At 38.2% G+C, this 22654-nt stretch overlaps 1 protein-coding gene across 1 annotated transcript in view; it reads right to left on the reverse strand.

Annotated features, from left to right (window-relative positions):
- Positions 1-22654, reverse strand: part of MCTP1 (multiple C2 and transmembrane domain containing 1) — a gene marked incomplete at both ends in the record, with an annotated part of 279396 nt that overhangs the window by 17858 nt on the left and 238884 nt on the right. Inside the window, one exon of the mRNA XM_084304750.1 lies at positions 20644-20697. Within this exon, the coding sequence (XP_084160876.1) occupies positions 20644-20697 (54 nt within the window). The remainder of the gene's footprint in view (positions 1-20643; positions 20698-22654) is intronic.

The raw sequence follows: 22654 nt of genomic DNA on the forward strand, positions 1-22654 counted from the left end.
ATGAACTACAAACACTCAAAACCAAAAGGCACAGTATAATCATGTCATGAGTCCTGCTATTTCAGTTCCAAAGAAATCCTGCCTAGAGCAAGAAAGATTAAATAATATTCCAAAGATAATGCATATACATGCACATGCACATTTCAAATGGTAGCTGCAGTTATTCAAGAAGTCTATCAAATATTAATAAATTGAAGAAAGACTTTCAAAAACATTTTTTATATAATTCTCCTGGAGAAAAAAAAAGTTCAAACTGTGCTTTTGGAAAATTACACAGAGTAGAAAAACAGCTTGGCATTTGAAGCAAAACAATATAAAAAGAATTAAAGAGTGTACAGTGGGCAAGGAGTGATATGTGAACCGGGAACTGGGAAAAAATCCAGGGAAATGCCTGAAAAGGCTCCACTGCTGGTTTTCTCCATATCTGCTCATTTCATTGAAATGGAAAAAAAGATCCCTCCTTGTTTATTAGAAACTGCTGGAAGTTTGGAAAGGATCTAAAGCTCAGCCATCTAATGAAGATGGGGTGGGACCATGAATATGCAGAATCACAATGTAGGGTAATTTGTAACAATGTTATTTTAATGTCTAACCACTACCATAGTCTGTTCTACATTCATTTTAAACAAGCTCCAGCATACATAATGTCTCAGAAGGAAAAAAAAAGCACATATTTATTCTGGACCACAGTAAATTATACTCTGACTGAAAACTTAGAGGTGTTCACATTCTGGAGGCTTGTATATTCTGATAACGTACTGCAGAATAGAATAGCAGAAATTAAAAAAGAGTTGCTCAAAGGCAAATATTTACACAAATGTCCATTTTTTTTTTTTTCAGTAAAACAAACATCTGTATTTAAAGCAAAAACTTTGACTGTGTACTGTATGTATACAGCAGTTACTTTACAATAAAAGACCTTGGAGAAAAAGCTATCAGCTTGTCCTCAGTCACTTCAGGTGAGTTTACTTTTGAGAAACAAATAACGAAACTTCATCAGCTGAAATGATAATTAATGAGGATACCCTAGAATGAAGAAGAAAAACAAACTATTGTTAAAATTAAATACAAAATCCGGATGATTAATGTAATGTTAGAATAGTAACTGAAAAAAATAAATGGCCTGAAGCACAGAACTTTGCCAGTCTTCAGGCAATATTAACTTGCCCACTGAGTACTCATGACATACAAAGTACAGTGGATCACAAATGATACTATTTATACTAAATCCTACAAACAAAGCAGGAAAAAATAGCCAAGATGTCTTGTATAGAGAAGATGAAAAATAGGTGTTTAATGGAATTTATGTGCTTTTCTGGAGAAAAACATAAACAACGTACTTTAACCAGTCACCACGTCACGTGCATTTCTCCACACCACTTCTTTTCTCATCATGTACTAACCTGCCTACTGTGGTATTTGAAAACCTGGAAGTGGCAAGATCCACAGATATACAAATCCTAGGAGCAAGGGGGGCTAGGAAACCTGCAAGGAGTAGTAAGCCTGACAACAAACTAACAAATTGTTGAAGTTTAACATTTCAGAGTGGATTTTGGGCATTAAGCAAACCAATGTATAAGACAAGCTTCTAGGAATGAGCAAAAGGGGCACCCAACAGCGTTTAGCACTTGAAAGGCTGAAGAAAGAGTTGGCATTCAAAGCATGCTGACTCCTGTTGGGATTGGACCCTTTGCAACATGAGTTTATGTTCAGGAGAGAAAACTGTAAATTGTAAAGTCAGTCTCCAGCCACTCTTCCCTCCTAGATCCCTGATCCCTTCCTGGCATTTCCACAAATGCCAAAGATCCTTGTAGGATGTCACCAGCTTCTAACAGCTTCAAAGCTTTGCTGCCACCAGCTGCCCACAGATGGGTATGAGTGCCATGCCATCATCTCCTGCTTCCCCAGTTCTGCCACTGCCGTCTGACTGTGTTACTGCATGATCTCTGAGATGGACCAGCCTCTTTAGAATACACTATAGTCATCCTTTTCAGCAGAGGAGACAAATTAGGCCTTAAAAAATAAAAATAAAAATTAAAAAAAATCACCATCAACTCATCACTTATTTGAGGACAACTCACAAAGAAGCAACCTCCAGCCAGAGTACAAGAATTCAACAGAAGCTCTCATCTTCAACTTTCAGCAAACAGTTTCTGTATTATTTATTGTCTAGTAAACAAAGTTTAAATGCTTTTCAGCCTCGGTTGCAAACTTGGTACCCATTTGCAGTCCAACAGCAGCAGGGAATAAAGCTGCCATCATATAATGCCTTTTTTCTCCTATGTGCCTGCTTTCCATAGATTTCATTATTTCTCTGGGATCTGCACACATTGTCATATCTGGGGCACAGCAATACTAAGTAAACAGGGAGAAGGGTTGTGAAATTTTTATCATCGTTGCAACAACTGGCTGTGAGGATATACTGTATTCACACTTTTTCCAAAGAAAAAAAGGCAGAGAGCAGGTATCACTCCTCCAGAAAAAAATCTCTACAGTATTCCAGCCTGACAGCTTGAAATTAAGCAGACAGGCACTTCAGATATCTAGACTTTGTGGCATAACAGTTAGCAAATACACCGCAGTAAGCACCTGCACTGGATTAAAACAGCTTTTTGTACAGGGCCACATTTGTATGGGATGATACTTAGGAAAACCCAGACTATGCTGGGGTTGTTTGCTATTAAATACATGGAAGGACTGCTCCTGCACTCTGCTGAAGAGCATTCAGCAGCAGAGAACTGCAGAAAAAAGGAGGTGGAGGTCAAGCAGACACTGAGATTCCCAGAATGTTTTCCAGGCATTTGGAGAACGGAGGTTCAGCAGCTTCCAGCGCAACAGGATGGATCCTTCTTCCCTATAACTCCTAATGGCCTTTCCCTCCACGAGCCTCTCGGTCTGCACCCACATGGATGTTGGGCACCCACACCGCTGTTAGTGGTGCAGCTGTTTTACCACAGGTCTCTTCAGAGCCTGTGGGCAAATGCCATCCAGCCCCCAATAATTTGTTATTGTTCATTTTGTTGATTTGTTCTATAACCTCTTTTACCAACATGCTTGATTTGAAGCAGATCCTATGCCACAACCCTTATGGGAAACCTCTGCTGGCTCCTCCACAAAGAATACAGATGCAAGAAATTAGGAGTAGGGCTTAAATTCAAGGCCCCACATAGACTGTTTTTAAAAGCACTGTGTGAAGGGCAGTCTGGAATTTTTAAATTATTTGTGACTGAGTTACTGAAACATTTCAGAATGGAAAACCAGACCAAACAATACCAGAAAAGCGAATGATAATTTACACTGTTCTCCAAAGAAATCTTTTACACTGCTCCTAAAAGAGAAAGGGTATTAAAATAACCTAGCAGGAGAAAGAGGTAAAAAAGCAGACATATTTCAGAAGATTAATAGTGAGCTATCATAAAATTTGATACTAGAGCTGATGTTATTTAATGTATTTATTAATCCACATCAAGAAGAAAGAAGGTTGAACCACCAAATTTATAGGTGACAGAATTACTAAAGGAGGTGATGTCAAATTTCTGAGGAATATAACCAGGTTAAATGTATGCCTAACACTGGTGGTTTAACTTTACCTAATGACATCATATAACCTGATGAGATAATTTCAGCTGAAGAATTGAACTCAAGTTAAAAATAAAAAAAAAAAAAGCTGATCCAGAAAAAAAATAGAGACAGGAGCTATTGAAATCATAAAAATTCTGCAAAGAAAAATAAGACAATGAATTACAGAAAACACTAGGACATTTTAATTTATACAGAAGATGAATGAACATAATCAAGATATTCAAAATAATGAACGGTTTAGGGAAAGCTAATAGGGGCTCTTAATTACTCTCAGAAGGCACTAGTGAGAAATGTTCCACCAACTGGAAAGGCAGCAGAGGTAAAACTGGTAAAAGTGAATTCTTCTGTTGATACCATGCAAAACTCAGTGGTGGAGATCACTGCCAGAACATTATTAATATGAAGAGATTAATAAAACTAATGGAGGAATTAGGCATATGGAAATTTTCCTGTGAAAAAGGTTATCAGAATAGTGCATAGAACAACTACCCGTCATTTCAGACAGAAACACAACACAGTTAAAATTTCTCACAGAACTCAAACAAGAACACTTCGAGACAGAATAAAGTCACTATGAAAACAGGATATAAAACATAAGCTGAAATCTTTGCTGTTTATTAGTTGAGATACTGCATCTTTGTTAAAAGCTGTCAAAGTAGTAGTAGAAAAACAAGAAATCAATGGACAGAATCAAGGAAGTGCTGGTATTGTACACTAGAAAAAATACTGAGAAATAAAGTCCACTTCTTTCTAAAAGGGTTTGCACAGATGTGAACAACAACAATAAAAACTCTCCTGCTTTTTCAACTTCTCCAAACAGTGAAAACAGAACTTCCAAAGCCTTTCTGAACAAAGAGGTCACATAAATGCTTTCCAGCTACAGAGCTGATTTCTTCTAAAAGGAAAAAAAAAAACAAAAAAACAAAACAAAAAAACCACACGCTTTTGGCTAACCATCCACATACCAGAAAAATAAACACTTAATTTTATCATTTTTTTTCTAGTTATGAAGATTGAATTTAAGAGAATAAATGGCATACTTATGGCTGTAACATTATTCACTTACACCAACAGTTATGTCCTAACAGCTATTTTATGTTTCCTTCTCTTGAAGTCTGCCAACACATGCTTTGAAATAGATTAATTTTTATTACATGGTTGTACAGCAGCATGTACGAGAACAAATATTTAAGATCACCAGCTTTCTCAGGGAGGAGGGGAAATCAGAATATCTCCAACATGATTTCAAGCTGTAAATCACCTGAGAACCTTTGCTCTGCCTATAAAAACACAACAGCAATTTTCTTAGAGTTTGCTTACTTGTAATTTACATGACAGAAGAGCTTAGAAATCAGATCCTGCCAGTCAGTGCCCCAAAGTTTGGCAGGAAATTCTTCCCTGTGCTGAGGAATAGAGCTTCCCTTTCACCACAACTCTCAGCTTTGGAGAAGCTGGCACTCCTGAGCTCACAGGTCCCACATAGCCTCAGCCCAGAAATTTCATTCCCTTTTTATTGAATTTACTACTTTTGATTCCTGTTGGGTGGAAAACATTAATGTTGTGCTTTGGGGGAGAAGAAGGGAAAGAATTCACTAACAAGGCTTATTTGAAAACAGAAGTGTGTGGCAGTGCAAAGCATTTTTCTGCAGTACCTGGAAGCACCTGGGAAATGCCCCGTGGTATTATATTAATGCAAAGGGAATTTAAGGAAGTTCCCATGTCGACTGGAGGTGGCACAGCCTGTTTCAGCACGCTTCCAGGACTTTGTTTGAGATTGCTCCCCACCGCAGGGAGATGGATCAAGTTCTTTATTATTAACGGTATTAATATTAATAAATGACAGTAACAGTAATATTAATAATTAATAGTAATAGTACCAACCACCATTATTAAGACTTTTTTTTTGTTGTTTGCCCTAGGAAGGGGCACGGGGACCCATCAGTGCAGGTATTCCGTGTCCCCAGAGGAGCACACCCTGCAGCAGGGCCAGAAAACCCATTTGCTGCATCACAGAGGGTGGATGAAGAATGCAAAAAAGCACTAAATACTACGTTAACAATTACCTCAGAGCATGTGAGATAACAAAGCAAGCCTCGTTAAACCAGTGTAAATTGGGCACTCTCTCTCAGAAAACTAGTATAAAGAGGCAGCCACCTTCTTCAAGGCTGGTTATTACCATTATTTTCTACCTTTCACACATGGGTGCTACTGACCTTCCTCAGTTCTCAACATGTTGTATTCTTGTCTGCATTTGCAAATGCCTAAATGCCCCACTGACACAAGGGCACCATTTTGTACAGCACTGTGTCATTGCATCCAGTCCTGGCTTCAAAAGGGCAGAGATCTGCTTGACAGCAAGAGGCTATTACTTAATACTGTCTTCCAAGCAGTTATTTTATTTCCAAATTCTTTGTATTCCATCTATGTGGCATCAGTGCTGTTTGCCAAATCCAGTCACAGTGATGTGCTTCCCCCTCCCCATCTTCTCTAATATTATGGAGAAAAACAGAAGTATTGCAATTGGAAATGATTTACATCTTTAAGGGAAAGATCCAAATTATTCATCTGAAATACTATTAGGAAGCCATTCAATTTTTATGAGGAAAACCTCTTTATTCTGAGGGTGATGGAGCATTGGAACAGGCTGCCCAGAGAGGTTGTGGAGTCTCCTTCTCTGGAGATATTGCAGACCTGCCTGGGTGCCATCCTGCACAAGATGCTCCAGGTGATCCTGCTGGGCAGGGGCTGGACCAGATGATCTCTGGAGGTCCCTTCCAGCCTCCACCACTCTGTGATGCTGTGAAACAAAATGTTTCAATCCCATTCACACTTCTGTTTTTCCATACTGTTATTACAAATGTTACTTTCAATAAACATTTAAAAAAAGCTCAGCCACCATTTAACTGGTATAAAGAGAGATCTAAATCTGTAAAACAACAGTGATAACTAAATGCTGCAAATTATATATAGGTTATACTGGAGGTAATTTAGCATATCTAAGCACTCTTCCAATTTCCTCCTTGAGTGCAGGAAGAATTGTACATTGAGAAGGGGAGGGAGAAGGAAGATAAAGACGGTGGAAGTCAAAAGCCTTTCAAAATACCAGCAGAATGTAACCTGGCAAAAATTGCTGACTTTATAATCTCATGCCAGGCTCATAAGACAGGTATGATGACTGGATGGTCTCAGCATCTCCAAAGGAAAGGAATAACTCTGCATATCAAGGTAGCAGAAGTGTGTTGGAGTGCTAACCTCTCTCTATAAATGATGGAGAAAGCAAAGCAGGATATTAGTAGAGCATAACAGCAACAGTATTTCTGTTGTTTAGTTTCGTCTTTGAGGAAACACATGCTTTTTGACTCCAGGGAAGCCATTACAGACCTTGTCCTTGTAAACAACCTCATTAAAAAATAAAATAATTTTTTTTTTAAAAAAAAAGGATATTGAAATAAGAACGTGGAGTTTTACTCTTCTCTGATCCTACTGATTTTAGGCTCTTTCATTTATCTTTCATTACCTTTGAAAAATATAATATTGCATTTTCTGAATGTTCTTCATTAATATTTTCTGAATATATCTTCTAAATGATCAGATTGTGGAAACTAACCCCTCTTAAGGTTCCTGGGAAACTGACAGGGGGTACGGAAACCAACCTGGATGTCCAAATCCTGGTACTGTCTTTGGGGACTATTTTGATCAAAAATAATCATCACATGCTTCCAAATGAAAGTACACATTGTTATCATAATCCAATAGTGCCGACAAGGAGAGCAAACGTGTGGTAAATCTCATGATCTCTAAATCACCCTTTTAAATGAAAACAAAACAAAACAAAACAACAAAAAAAACATGTTACAGTGGGCAGCACACAACAGTGTAGGTGAAGCTCACTGATGTCAGTGGTCCCAAGGGTTCATCACGAAGTTTTCTGAGCTTCTTTGTGCAAATGAGAGAATAAATTTAAGTTTGGACACTTTTTCTTTAAGTTTACAGAGAACAAAAATGGTCATGATCAATCCCCTCTTCAGTTTTAAAAATGGTAAATATAATGCACTTCTCTCTACTCTTTCAGCACTCTCTTAGTTTGCCATGAATTTTGGAAAAGAAATGTCATTAGAACAGGAAGATCTTATAATTCTCTTACCAGTCTAAGCATCACTTCCAAGTATTCCCCCAAATCAGTCATTAAAAATGCATCATGTTTCCTTTTAAACTGTTATTTTTTTCTGTTTTACATAGCTGAGAACATTTTTAAAGGATGTCCAATATCAGATAGATTTTAAACATTTTGTTGTATTTCCCTCCTCATGCACTACAGATACATTGTCTCCCTGGCATTGTCTTCTTTGCTGTTCAAGTTCTGGAATTTCTTATTCCCATTATGCCTTTTAGCTGATGAATTTGTCCCCTTTTTGCTCTCCTTACTTCTTTCCATAAAAAGGTCCTAATAGATTTTCTAATCTTTTTTTTTTTTTTCTTTTTTTTTTTTCCAGTTAAAGTTTGTTTTAACTTCGGATCTTCAAGAAGTCTCGTGAAATTACACAGACTGGATGTTTCTGTTGTGTTTTTTTTTTTTTCACCCAAACAATCTGTGAACAAAGATCACTTAGGTTTTCTGAACTTCAATCTGCTTTGTGAATTTGTGGGGCAAAAATAATCCCTTGTGCACTGAATCGTATTCAGTTGGCCATAAATTCCAAGCTGCTGTGTGCTTATTATCTTAGACACTTGATTTACCCAAATCATAGCTATATTTTTAAAATGCTCTTTGAATACAAAGCTCTACGGACAATTTGCTCTCAAATTCTTCAGTCATTGTGCTCACCTATATAGGTGAAACACATTGGAGTTTTTCTTTATTTTCTGCCTTCCCTGTATGTTTTCTCCTGATGCACTCATCCCATATTTTCTTAAAGTGTTACTGCATGGTCCTGCTCCTTATCAAATAGTAATTTTCTAGAACTATTAATATGTCTCACAAATGACATCATTCACAGGCTTAATCCCCTCGGGATTTGGCACTATGCTTAGCCAATGCATAGGATGTAGGTAGGAGAAGATATATTTAAAGAAAGAAAAAGAGAAAGATCTTTCTTTCTCCTCTCCATTTCAGGACACATGTACAGACTTCTGAATGCTAACAATCTGAAACCATACTCTTAATGTCTCACTATTAAAATCAGAATAGACAAAAAAAAAAAAAAGCTCTGTAAAACATTCTTATGCATATGAGGTACTTCCAGTAACACCTGTTAATGATCTGGAAGTGCAATATTAAAACTTTTTCCTTTCCCAACAAAGTCTAGGGAAAATAAATATTCCAATGTCTCAGTTAAGGAGGGGTTGGTGTGGGTTGGTAGGAAAAAAAAAAATCACTTTCTTAAGAGTAGATTATGAACATTGTACAGGTAGGAAAATTAATTTAAAAAGCCAATGCAGTTGATTAAAAAACAACTAACCAACAATAAGAACAAACCAACCAACCAACAACAAAACCACAATCAGAAACCAAAGCTAAACATCTAGGGTTCAATAATTACTTTCTACCTTTTAGAAGTGTTCTGTTTTGGTTACCTGGAAAAATATTTGACTATGTGCTACGTATCATATCTTCTAAAATGTGGCACCTTTCCTTGCATTATAATGCTTTTGTAACATTACACCATTTGTTGTAAGAAATGGTATTTCTTCAGACTGGACCTGCTGGAGAGGAGCTCTGAGGAGAAGGACCTGGTGGACGACAGGTTGGCCATGAGCCAGCAGTGTGCCCTGGTGGCCAAGAAGGCCAAAGGGATCCTGGGGTGCATTAAAAGGAGCGTGGCCAGCAGGGCAGGGGAGGTGATCGTCCCCCTCTACTCTGCTCTGCTCAGGCCTCACCTGGAGTACTGTGTCCAGTTCTGGGCTCCCCACTACAAAAAAGACAGGGAGCTCCTGGAAAGAGTCCAGCAGAGAGCCACAAAGATGATACGGGGCCTGGAGCATCTTCGCTATGAGGAAAGGCTGAGAGACCTGGGTCTGTTCAGCCTGGAGAAAAGAAGACTGAGGGGGGATCTTATCAATGTTTACAAATACCTTAAGTGTGGGAGACAAGGGGATTTGGCCAACCTCTTTTCAGTGGTTTGCGGGGACAGGGCACGGGGCAATGGTCACAAAATGGATCACAGGCAGTTCCAAACCAACACGTGAAAGAACTTCTTCACGGCGAAGGTGACGGAGCACTGGGACAGGCTGCCCAGGGAGGTTGTGGAGTCTCCTTCTCTGGAGATATTCAAGGCCCATCTGGACGCCCACCTGGGCAGCCTGCTGTAAGGAACCTGCTTTGGCAGGGGGGCTGGACCCGATGATCTTTCGAGGTCCCTTCCAACCCCTTCAATTCTGTGAATTCTGTGGACAGGTTATGCCTCTCTGAAACAACATTTGAGATCCTTTTCAAAATACCAATTTGGAGATAGCAATTTGGAAAGTCCAAAATACTCTACAACTTCCACCAGGCTCCCAGGAATGGATTGCACTGTTCTTTAACTAAATCAACAGACACTGTCTCACACAGCTTGATTACTAGCAAAGAGGTTTATCACTGACATTTTTGTGAAGGCTTCAGCAATAAGTGCTGCCCTTGAATCCACTGGCTTGGAACCCACCCTGCATGACCAAGATTTGTGAGTAACGTGAGTGCACTAACATTTGCAGGTATGTTGTTATTCTGTGGGAATTTGTCTGAGGCTTTGGGGGACTATGGTCCATGAATAAACAGTCCCTGAAGTCTGACTAGCATCAGATGAAAATACAGCACTAGTCCAGCCAGACCTTTCAAAAACAATCAGTCTTAAAGACAAGGAGCTTCCAGCGGTCTCTTCATGGATGTAAGCTCCCAACTCCTGCAATAGGATGCCTCCAAAACAGTGGCATTTCATACCTTAAAGTGGCCTCATTTGCTTGGTGTCTTCTGTTTCTTTCCTCAAGCACCAGTAATTACATTCCTGGTCAGATTATTTTGAAAAGCACCTGTAGTCTTGTTTGAATACAGCTGTTTATAAGTCACTGCAGCTCTTCTCCATGGTCTTGCAGGTATTAGTTTAGAAAGCAAACCAACAAAAGGACAGTATGCAGCTGTCATCTGAACACTTTTAGTTCGTTTTCAAATAAAGAGACAACATTCCACTGGGGAAAAGGAAAACTTCAGCACTTGCAGAAAATGCCATTTCCATGTTTATGCACCAAGACTTCAAAATTCAGCATAAAACTTCAAAAAAACTCATGGTGCTAGAGAACACATTTTCTTCTGAATCAATATATCCTGAAGAAGATGGGTGAGAAAGATTACACAGGATAACAAATGTTTTTAAAATTTATGTAGTAACAAACTGGCTCTTGGGCTATAATATTATGTAATGTAATTTTTGATAATGCAGCTTTAAGCTTTCCCTGAACAGACTACAAAATCTTACTTTTTAATAGACTGTCCAGAAACCACAACTATTGCTATGCAAACCATTCCTCTATCAAAATGCATGGGAGTACACTATACCTCAGAAAACAGCTGAGTAAACTGTTTCTTGATCTTCACTATATGCTACATATTGATCTAAAATATTCATTCAGCATTTGTTTTTTGAGAGTGGAAAGGAGAGCAGACCAGGCATTTCACAGAATAGGCAAGAAGATGTTTTGGTGCACCCACACATATACACATATATTGAATTCCCTGAAAAGTTAAAAAAAAATAAATCCAATCAGAAATCAGCGTCTTACTCAGCAGCAAAGAAGGTATTCTGAAGTATCCCTACCTTTTCTATCCCTACTGATACTTAAAATTTCAACCAAAGAGTAATTAAAGACCAATAGACCTGTTCCATACTTAAATTTAAATTATAGCTAATACGATATATTAAGGAGATATCAAAGCATGGCTGTGTATGCTGGAGGTAGGAGGAACTGCAACATTTTTTAGTGTAAAATATAAAAAAAAAAAGCACATCTACTGAGCAATTGATCTTAAATATTTCTGATTGCAAGAAAGCTTCAGATTAGCACCAGTGTTTTGACTTTTTCACACTGTTAAAGAAAAACAGAAAGCAATACTTTTTTGACAGAATGCTTTTTTCTCAGACCTCTGTGTTACTTAGATGCCATTAGGTATCTGTTACATTACATAAATGAGTGGTGTCCATTTTGCTTTTCTAAACTTGTTGGCCTTCAGAACAAAAACAGTTTGCTAACATAAAACCTATTTTTGCCATCCCAGACTTTGTTACTTTAGCACTCAAGCAGACTAACAAAAGATAAAAAGGGAAAGGAAATAGGAGAAAAAGAAAGAGGAAAGAAACAATACATAAATATTTATTACCCATTTTTCTTATATGCTTTTTGAAATGTATGAAAATAATCCACATATGTTCTTCAGCTCAATTACTTACAAATAACCTATCTGTAGAATCAAGTAAGTCTGTCAGTTGTGCAAGTTTATTTTTCCATGTGCTATCTCGAGATAAGCAAGTCTGTAATATTAGATTTCCACTGACATAATTGTGCATGAATTCTGATCTGATTTAGTATTACATGGTGCAAAAGGTGACACATTTTCTTTACTACAGCCCATTAGAAAAGGAAAGGAATTGCCAGCTTGTGAAATCTGAGGAGTTTGATTGAAAGACTGTGGGACTTTGAGGTCAACTCGGTGGAAAAGTAACTTGCTCAACTACCCCAGGCATTAAGCACTGTGACAAGCAAACCAAATACCCAGTGTAGTTACTCAGTTAGACAATCAATAAAAAACATTGCATTATCAGACTGCTACAGCTGTATTTTAACCTATCGTATTACCTCATCTATTCCCAAACCAGTCAAACACACATTTGCTGATCACACAGATAACACAGATACCACCCCAGTCCTTAAGCCACACTTAATACTAAGCAAGAGTGGTAATAGAACTGTTTATTGCTTTTCCATATGCCATAAATTCTAATTTTCTGTTCTATCTAGATGGTGCACCAAAGGCTGCACATCCAAAGTGCTACTGAGGTGGTGAAGCTGTCTTCCAAAACCAACACCTATGAGATTTGAGGTTAGCTCTGCACGCGCCCTCGTGGATGCTCAGCCAGCCCCTGCTCCCCCTGGGCTCCTCCTTACCGCATCCCTGCCCACCTGGTGCCAATCTATTCCCTAGGTTGTCTCTATCTTTGTTTTTTTTTTTTTTTTTTTTTTTTTTTGCCTCTGCATCCCCATCTCCTGCCTGTTCCACCTCCTGCAGGCTCTTCCACTCAGTGCTGCTCCCACCAGGTTCACAGGTGGTGTCCATGCCTGCAGCATGGGACTCAGCAGAAAAGCCAGGGAACCCGAAGGAAATGCAGTCCAGACCTGGCAGGAGCCCACACTGAGCAGGAGAAGCCGTGGTGGGTCCCAGCCCCACCTGAAGGATGCAGGCTCATTTCCTCTATGGGAATGCACGAGGGAATTCACAAATGGAGCAAATCTGCAGATTTCTGCTGAGTGCTGGCAAACTGCTGCCTCTTACCCAGCTCAGACCTCCCACCACAAACAGGGATACAGTTTTGCAGAAATTAGGAAAGCCTCATCCTTCACATTACAGCCACCTGTCTGCCTGGCTATTTTCAAGTCTCTGCTAGCTATGGTACAGGAAGGTAGATAGTAACAGAATTTTTTCCAGAAAATTTTACAGAATAGTAACAGTATTTTTTCCACACTGAAAAGCAATATATTCTTCCCTTCACTTGTAAGTTGAAATCTAGAATGCTGCTTTACTGGAAAGTTCATGTGTTTAAATAATTGGCCTGTAAACTTCATCATTCTGGAGCATGAACATTAGAAAATGTGGTGCATTTCATATACCAGTTCCCAAAAGACACCAAAACCAAGAAGCCACAAAAACAAATCAGCAAAGATGGAACTGCTATCCCAGCAGAAACTAGGAAGGGATTCAGGGTGGAGGAACAGGAAGAAACCTTTTTCTGCCGTGGAGAATCTGCAGAAGTATTCAAATATAATTTGAACTCTCCAAAAGCAAGTATACTGCAGGGCAGTGTAGCAGAAGGTACCTGGTAGCAAAAAGCCCGTAGCAAAGTCTCTAGATATCTGAAGTCTCTGTCACTTAGGAGCTGAATGTCCACAAACATCTGCTGGGATGGATGGAAAAAGTTACCCCTTTCTGAATGGAAGCATATCTGAATTTTTCTGAAGTTGATGATCACAGCAGTTCATTTAGATTGCGCACTAAACTGCCACACCTTTGCATCTTTTACAGTAGTGATCAGTAAATGCATAAGATTGATATCTACAAAACTAAAAAGAAATAGAACAAAGGCAATTATATGTAGTATTTGTCCACAAGCTTTATGTACACCCAATTTAGCTGTTTATGAGCTGCAAATGAAACCTGAGTGGCAGCAGACACTGCTCTCTGCCACAGTGCACTCTGTCTTTGTGGATGCTGCTGCACATTGCCGATGCTGATTCCACACCACGTTCATCTGGGAGCAGCTTTTGCACTTAAATTCTTTGGGGCAAGGGTGCCTTCCTCATTTTGTCAGGATTACATTTTCTGGATGGCCTGTCCTGCAAATTCTTCACTGATCCACACATTAGCATTAACTAACCAATGCAAAATCTACTGACACATTGATATGTCAAGCTGCACACAAAATATATACATGCTGTTTGCAAGAAACCACAATTTATTTTCCCTTATTCCTGTATCTGTCTGCATAAAGCACAGCAATACCTGATCAACTGTCCAGTGAAATGCTTGTAGTTCACATTGCACTTTTTCTTACAAGCATTTTAGTTAAGCAAAAAGCACCTACATAGTTTTAAAGAAAGACTTTCAGTTGTGCTGTGCTGCCGGCCTCAGCAGCAAACCTCAGCTGAAGAACAAGACCATGACTTGCTGCAGAGAGCCACATTACTGGGCATCGTCCTCACCCACATCATCTTCTGCCACTCCTTCATTCACATTCATGTGCACATTCACATTTCACACCTCACCACATTCATGTACTGGGTCCAAGCAGCAATCACTCAACCTCACGCTAGTACGTCTGAAACCACCTCACTCTTCTACCCGACTTCCAAAGTTGTGCCTTATCCATTGCCACCTCTGCTTTCTGTGCAACTTGAATGAAAACCTGTTCTGTATCATGGGTTCTACATTTTGCTGTAGGACAAGACCAAAAAACATGTCTAAAACAGGTGTTTTGGGCTGCTCTTTGGAAGGATAAAATGGGAAGTTACAAATAAACCTAAAGAAATATTTGTGTGGCTGACAAATACTCATGTTAGGGGATAGAGGGGCTTGCTTACTTTTGCAAGCAGTATGTGACAGTGGCTTAAACAGAACCCGGATCTCATGAGTCTGTGTGCAACTACATCTAGAAAGAAAATCTAGAAGATATGTTAGAGAATGGGAAATAGTTCATTCTCCCTGCTTCTGAAGCCACATAACAAATGAACGCCCTTGGAAGTGAGGAGCCAAGTGACCTGCATACATGTGAAGGTTTCAGTGAGAACCCAGCAATAAAAGCTTTTGCTCTTTTCCTTTAACACTTATCATTCGTCTCCCCTGAGTCACTGAGAAGACCACACAGATGCTTTTACTACACATCATTTTATACTGCCACTTTTTGAGGAGCTTGGTAAAATATTTGGTAAAAACAGACCTTTGCTTAATCTCAAACAATGTCATTTAGCTTGGTTATGCTGAGAAGTAATACTACGGGTAGAGGGAAAATGTAGGGCAAAATTATGTCATATTCAGAAACAGCTAACGTAATTAAGACATATTCTTCATTTAATTTAATAATTTATTGAATTATACTTGGATTACTTAATAAATGAAGAACATTACCCACACTACATTATTCACAGGTGAAAAAAATCATATACATGGAGGAGTGTAATTTGTTCAACAGTTTATAGACCCACAGTCCTCCAGAGACAACCTCACACACCTTTAAAGTGCCAGACTTTAAAGATAAATGTCACTAACGATCTTACTAATATTAGTGTGATACTGATCTCACTAATATTTGTTTTATTACACTGATTTTGACTGCACTGGGGTAAAGAAGCCTGATCCTGCAAGGTCAAAATCTCTCAGTTATCTGTTCTCAAAGGTGCCTGCTTTGACCAGAGAGCCCCTTTGGTGCCCTAGTCCTGAGTGGGATGAAATTATGAAACTGAAAGCTAAGGAAGTGACTGTGCAAAATGCCCACGTGATGCAAGTTCCATCCAGGCAGAATTAGCTCCACGACTGAGACTGGGATGATCAGAAAAGAGCATCAGCTGATGTTTCAGTTCCTGGGCTGAAGCAGTCTGCCCCTTCACCCCTCCTAGTAGGTACGTAAACCTCATGACCCTTATGACTACCCCTCTGTGAATAACTAAACTGAGGTGAAACCAACTGCTTGACTTCTGTGGCTACTTATTATTCCAGAGTACTCTGTTGTAGGTTTGTTTCATAAGTAGTGATAACCTAGCTAAGTTTTTAGGGGACAACAGTTTCATGTGCAGCAAGCTGTTTAAATTTTATTATTTACAGCTGATATTTAAATGTTAGTGAATGTAGCTTTCTAATGGTGGAATCAAGCTACAGCTGAACTTGTGTGCCTATTAGTAACATTTTGGAACGTCCTCCTTTTACTCCACTGACTGACTATTTCTTTCTTGTTTTCCCACCATTTGTTTTATAGGAATCAACTTCCACTACAATAGATTACAAGCTTCTCTTTTATAGAATATATATGTATACACTGTATTGGGTTTACCTTTTCTCCTCCTCATGATGTACTCTTGGAAAAAAAAAAGGCAGGACAGGCTACTGAGACAGGTTATAAACTTGGCTTGGCCTGAAAACAAAGTTGGTACCTTCTGGCAAAGATGATTAAAAGCTTTAAAATGTTTTAATTTGATTCAACTATCCTTTATTATAAGAGCTTTTAGTTATCTTGAAACATACTAATATCGAATGAGAACTGAATAGATTTTGTTCTTTGCAAGAACAAAGCCTGGAGAGAGAATCATCAAAGAGTACAAATGATTGGAATATTTTGTATTACTAAAATATTGTTACTGTTAATAAAAAAATTAAAATAGAATAGTGCTCATACTGTGTGTCTTCTACCTCTTCAGTCTGTGACAGTAGCGTTACTCACTGGCCCAATTCTGTGACATGCTGAGTGCTTCCCACAAAATGCTGAGCTGAAATTCTCTGCAAATATCTGAAAACTATGTGGGACTTGTTCAAAGAATAAAGCTATGTGAAAAGTGTACCTGGACTTTTTAAATGACAAACTAAAATCTTTATTACATGTGTAGATTATGCATATTGACCACTACATTATCATTACATAACTGTGCAAAGACACTTTTGATAGCTTGTTGATAACTTGACTTCATGTAATTTAACTGACCCTTATTTGCTAAGATAGTGTGCGAGCCAGTGTTTGGAAGGAAGCCAAAAAATGAAGAGAGAGAGAAATCAGATTAAACTGTAAATCTTTGGTTGGCATAGATTTAGCAAGCAGTATAGAACATATGGGATGCAGAATCCAGTGCTATTTCTTTGAAAAACTAGTATTAAACTAAGGACAAATGTCTGAGCCAAACTCATCTCAGTTCTTAAATAGGTAACATGGAAAAGAAACAAAATTAGAAAAAAAAGTAATGAACTGTTAAACATTGCTTTGCAATTGATACAGCAAGAAGTGTACTTGCCATTTTTTTATTAGTCATATTGTAACTGAAGATGAAAGTTTATATTCTCCAGTTTAAAAAAAACACCCTGTGACCTTAAATTGACACTCCTGTCTACTTTAATTGCAGCAGAGGGTAAAATGAAATGAAATGAAATAAAATAAAATAAAATAAAATAAAATAAAATAAAATAAAATAAAATAAAATAAAATAAAATAAAATAAAATAAAATAAAATAAAATAAAATAAAATAAAATAAAAATCCAGAATATTAGAGGCAAATGTGTTGTGTATATCTACCTTGTCAAACTCCTCTCAGTAACGCACACACCACTTTTGATAAAATGCCCTACTTTAACTAATTACATGCACTTGAGTCCTTATCATCCTCAACTTATTACCTCTGTAGCCCTGCGATGTGGGGGTGTTGGGCCACAGCCCTCCATCACGCATCTCACAACCTACATCAGCGCGCGCCCACACGGACCTCATCAAGTAGCCCAGGAGTTGCCCTTTCCCTGCAAGTAAGTGACTAATATCTAAGCTGGCTCTAAAGAAAGACACTTTTCATAATCGCCCAACAATCTGCTAAATGAAAACATATGGATAGGCTTAGGTAGAGCCTGCCAGGGGTCTTTGCTGAATGGAAAACAGGTGCTCCAGTTCTGTGCCATGTAATACCCCATTTACCGTTAAGTCCAAAGGTTACAGGACTAATAGCTGCCTTGTGGTAATCACAGAGAGCAAAGACACCAGCCATGGTCAAACATCTGGGACATATTTTACATACTTGCAACATATGCTTCAGTTTCAATTAAAGCGAGGCTTTGGCACATTTATTAATCTTTTTACTTTTATCACATAAGAAGACCCATTTACCTGACTTTTCTATTTTACCATATGAGAAAACAGAGAAATAATAAAAGCCAGAGGTCACTACCAGCTGGTGTTAAAAATGTGTCTATGTTTTCTCACAAAACTTCATTTTGCACACAGCTTTAGGAAAACACATATGTGAATTAGAATAATATGAAACTGCACTCCTTTCTTTTTGACAAAAGGATGTAACAGGACCCGAAGTAGTAAACAGAGTATGTCCGAGTGCACCACAAAGGAAAAAACACCCTACTGCACTTCCAACAACAAAAAGTTCAGTCCTAGAGAAGCACTTATGTTTTACAGTTCAGCACAGTGCCTAATAATGCCTGCTTTGAGGGCTATTGAATATACATGGTAGCCCACATATTTTTAAGAAGCGCAATTTTCTTTTCAGTTCAAACAGCATATTCAATTAGGAAAATTTAAAATGTTTGCAGTAATGGAAGCAGCTTTGAAATTATACAGATAATCCTAAGCACCTTCTATACAGAAAGACAGCTCTTAAATATTCAATAGAGGGGCTCACTTAATGCACGTGGCAATGTTAGTTCTTACTTTTATTTGATATTGGTAACTATATCTAGAAAAATATATGAATTCTATTGTCAATTTGAGAAAGCTAAGTATTAGATCACAGCATTGAAACCTAGAGTGATATTTCTAACTGGGTGCATCTGCCTGGCATCTGTTAACAGCCACAGAACTGGGTAAGGGGTACCAGGGAGGGGGAGCTTGCCTCCCACCTTCATCTTCCCCTTTTAAGGAGTTTGTTTAGCAATCTCTAAAAACAACTGTGTTGTAACTACAGTGTCTGACTTAAACTACAAGCAGCCAAGCATTTTTCTTCGTGAACTAATCACAGTTATTTAAAATATCCAGGAGCACACGTACTACTGGGATGATACTTTTGCACCAGTTCTAATAATAAAGCAGGAACAAACAGGAGAAAAGGGCCTCAAATGGATGGCAGATCACTGTTTATCAGAAGAGAAATGATGATTCAAAGCCAGCATGTTGAGTTAAAATACAAGCTCTTCACAGCTATATGGCTGACCTTTGCAATAAATCATATATTTTATTGCCAGAAGTGCATGCTCATATCATTTAGTGTTAAAAACCATCACCTATGTGTTTTGTAAAAGAAGGTTTTGTTACTACAGTGTTTGCCAATTCTGAAATGATGTAGCTAACGATTTAAGTGATGTATAGAAGAATTTCACATAATATCTTTCTGTCAATTGTAAAATGTTTGAGCTGGCAACAGAATGAGGAAAATACTCCTTTTTTTTATCATCTCTCAGATCTTAGGTGTTAGCTAGCAGAAAAATAATCATTCAGGGGATTAACTAATCACAGTGAATTTTCTGACATTTCAAATGCTGCTGCCAGCATATGAATTCTTACAGTGGTATATAACTGTACATCTCAACTAGAAGCAAAGGTCAAGGGCATAAATTAAGATACACTGTTTTTCTCCTCACAAAAAAAAAAAAAAAAAAAAAAAAAAAAGAGGAAAAAAAAGAAAAAAATCACTGCATTATTACAACAGAAGTGTGTGAAGGTCAAAATCATCTGTATTTTTTTAGCTTTTCTTTTTCCTTTTCTTACACAAATACCATCTCACTGGTATCAAAATACCAGAAACAACAGGACTATCTGCACTGTACTTGTCTCACCAGAAAGGTGTCCTGCCAGTGCTAGCCATTGCTTCAGTGGTGCAAGGTCATTCTAATTTCTTTTCTGCGGTTTTTCCTTCTCCCTGGGGGACAACCAATCCAAGCAGTCCCATAGCTTGGCTCAATAAGATGTGGAAACGAGCTGTTATTTACTGTGGTTGCAATCCTCAACCCAACCAGCAGCCTACAAAGTGAACCAGTTTTCTCCAATAGCCGAATCATCTGCAATAGTTTCCTGCCTTGCTGGGCCACTACGCCAACTTCAAATCAAATGGATGCCTATGAGAATTGTGATTATTTAAATGTCATACAGAGTGCAAAACATTTCAGCCATTCTTCTACCAAGTAATTCTTTGAAAATTATAGATGTCAATATCCCGTCTTTAACCAGTATGGAGTTGCTATTTTTACACCATTTTCCTTCTAAAGTGCAGCCCTATTTGTAATACTCAAGACAGGACAAATTTTTGTCCTTCAAAAACAGTTGTCACTGCAGTTATCTTCACAAGAGCTATCAAGTTCCAGACAAGCTGAATTATTTTTGTTCCTGGCAGAAAAAAATATTTGACCCAGCTCCGGACCAAGAAAGGGAAAAAAAAAAAAAAAAAAAAAAAAGCAGGATTTATAGTCCTCTATCCTTTCCTGCAACACACAGTAGCATTGTTAGGATGATAAACAGCTCTGTCCAATTTTCTGGACTAAAACACTTCAACTCCTTTTTTAACTGTCTGTAAAAACAGTGTCATGTCTAAATTCTCCCATCCCCAGGTACCCAAGTGCTAGGAAAGATAATTACCTTGTCATCTCTGTCATCCTCTTCTTCCTCGTCCTCTAGCATGTCCTCCACTACCTGCAGACAGAAACAGTAGTAGTTGTCATGATTTAAAAAGGAAGAGTTTTGTTCTGTCAATTCTAAACCTTTTGTAGATGAAAACTTTATTAACATTTGAAATAAATGCACAGAAGGAAAATGTACAACCAGGAAAAAACTCTTGATCTAGAGATTCAAATTTTGGAAAGTGTTATAGCTGTAATTGACCTACATTAGGGAATTATATACTGAAAACCCTTCCTGTACAAAATGCTTGCTTGACAATTTAAGTATTTAAAAGGTAGTTCAAAATTCAATGTGTGATAGTTTTAACTAAAGGAATCCTTTGTCAGCTCCACTGGTGGCTATACAGAACACACACACTCTTTCTTTAAATTTACTGTTACCTAGAGAAACTTGTAACATTTTAAATAAAATTTATAGCATACATCGAGATATTTTTGAAGAATAAAAAGCTGGGAATAAATTCATATTAGCTTGTCTCTTATGATCTACAACAGTGACACATACCATATGCTCTATTAGCATTAGCACTATGTTTCTAATAGTGATTTTATACAATCTGTGCATCTAACTTTCCTCACATTCATTGCTAACTGTAGCTGCCACATGTACACATGTATTTTTCCATTTAAATATTTTTTTGTCTAACACTATGAAATATATACGTTCATTCAATTAATTTCACAAATATTAATGATTTATTAATCACAGAATGAGCATTAAATGAACCACTATTAAATCCAGTTTACAGAGCAATGAAATGACTTTCTGAACATGGGCTGTGGCTGAATCTGTCTCAAAACCCAACCCAACCCATTCTATGATTCTATGATATGAAGTCACAAATCCCTCTCTCATAACACTGTGATTAACTCTTCAGCCTACCTGATGGGAGAAAATTCTCTGTTGACAGAATGGAAATAAACTGGTACCCACTTATATGAGGAAAGATGTGGCAACTTATATCGTTATTTATAAGTAAATACTTATTGTAATGTAAGAGCAGCCATAACGAAGCTCAGCAAAGATCCACCTAGCCCAGTGTCATATAGATGCCTAACAAAAACCATGTATTATGCATTATAAAACACGCAGAAAAAAAGGTCAAGAGAAGGAAAAAAACACATTAGTATGAAACATTAGTACTTTGGCCTATGTTATAGAGTTGCCACCATATGAAGTGATAGTTTACTTTGTTATATAGCTGAAGTCACAAATGGCTTAAGTGTACTTGTCATTTAGGATAACACATTCAAATTATAACCTCAGCATTAGTCACCAAACACAGCTGCAACAAACATTAGTCCCCAAACACATCTGCTTGAAATCCATGTCTAAGAACTGAAGGACTTTAACGTGATTCAAGGGCGAAATTCAGGAATGGGTTAGCTCAAACATCAAGAAGATCCCAGTTAATAATGCTCCAATGGCCTAGGCAAAATGTAAACAACACATAACATTGATATAACATGCACCCACAGCGAAGTACTCTGCCTACATCAGCTGCACAGGTCATATTTCCAATTCCAGATGCTCATCCTTGTTTGAATCCATTTCCAAACCACTTCTAATAACATCTGTGGGATTTTGGAGGAGCCCCCAGTTATATCTACTGGTTACTGTGTTCTGGAGCTTAGAATCAAAAGCAGTACTAGAAACACAGAGACAAGTAAAGAGTAAGCATGTCCAATGGCACATGTAAGTAATATAACCTGCGTAACTAATGAACAACCCCTCTTCTATTTTTTTTTTTTTTCTGCAAAGCAGAGCAGTTTCAACAGGAAGGGCCTAACGGGCTGGATTATCTGCAGCCTCTGACCTGAGGCCAGCCTTCACAGAAAGGCAGAGGCAGATGAGAACACACAAAGGCCAGAGGAACCACACCTCCGCTTCAGACACTTGCTGTGAAAAGGAATTCCCCCCCCCCCCCCCCCCCCCCCCCCCCATGTTCTCCTCTGTTCCCCCTCTGGGT

The sequence above is a fragment of the Netta rufina genome (genome assembly GCF_964035555.1).
Source record: "Netta rufina genome assembly, chromosome: Z".
In the NCBI taxonomy this organism is placed as follows: domain Eukaryota; kingdom Metazoa; phylum Chordata; class Aves; order Anseriformes; family Anatidae; genus Netta; species Netta rufina.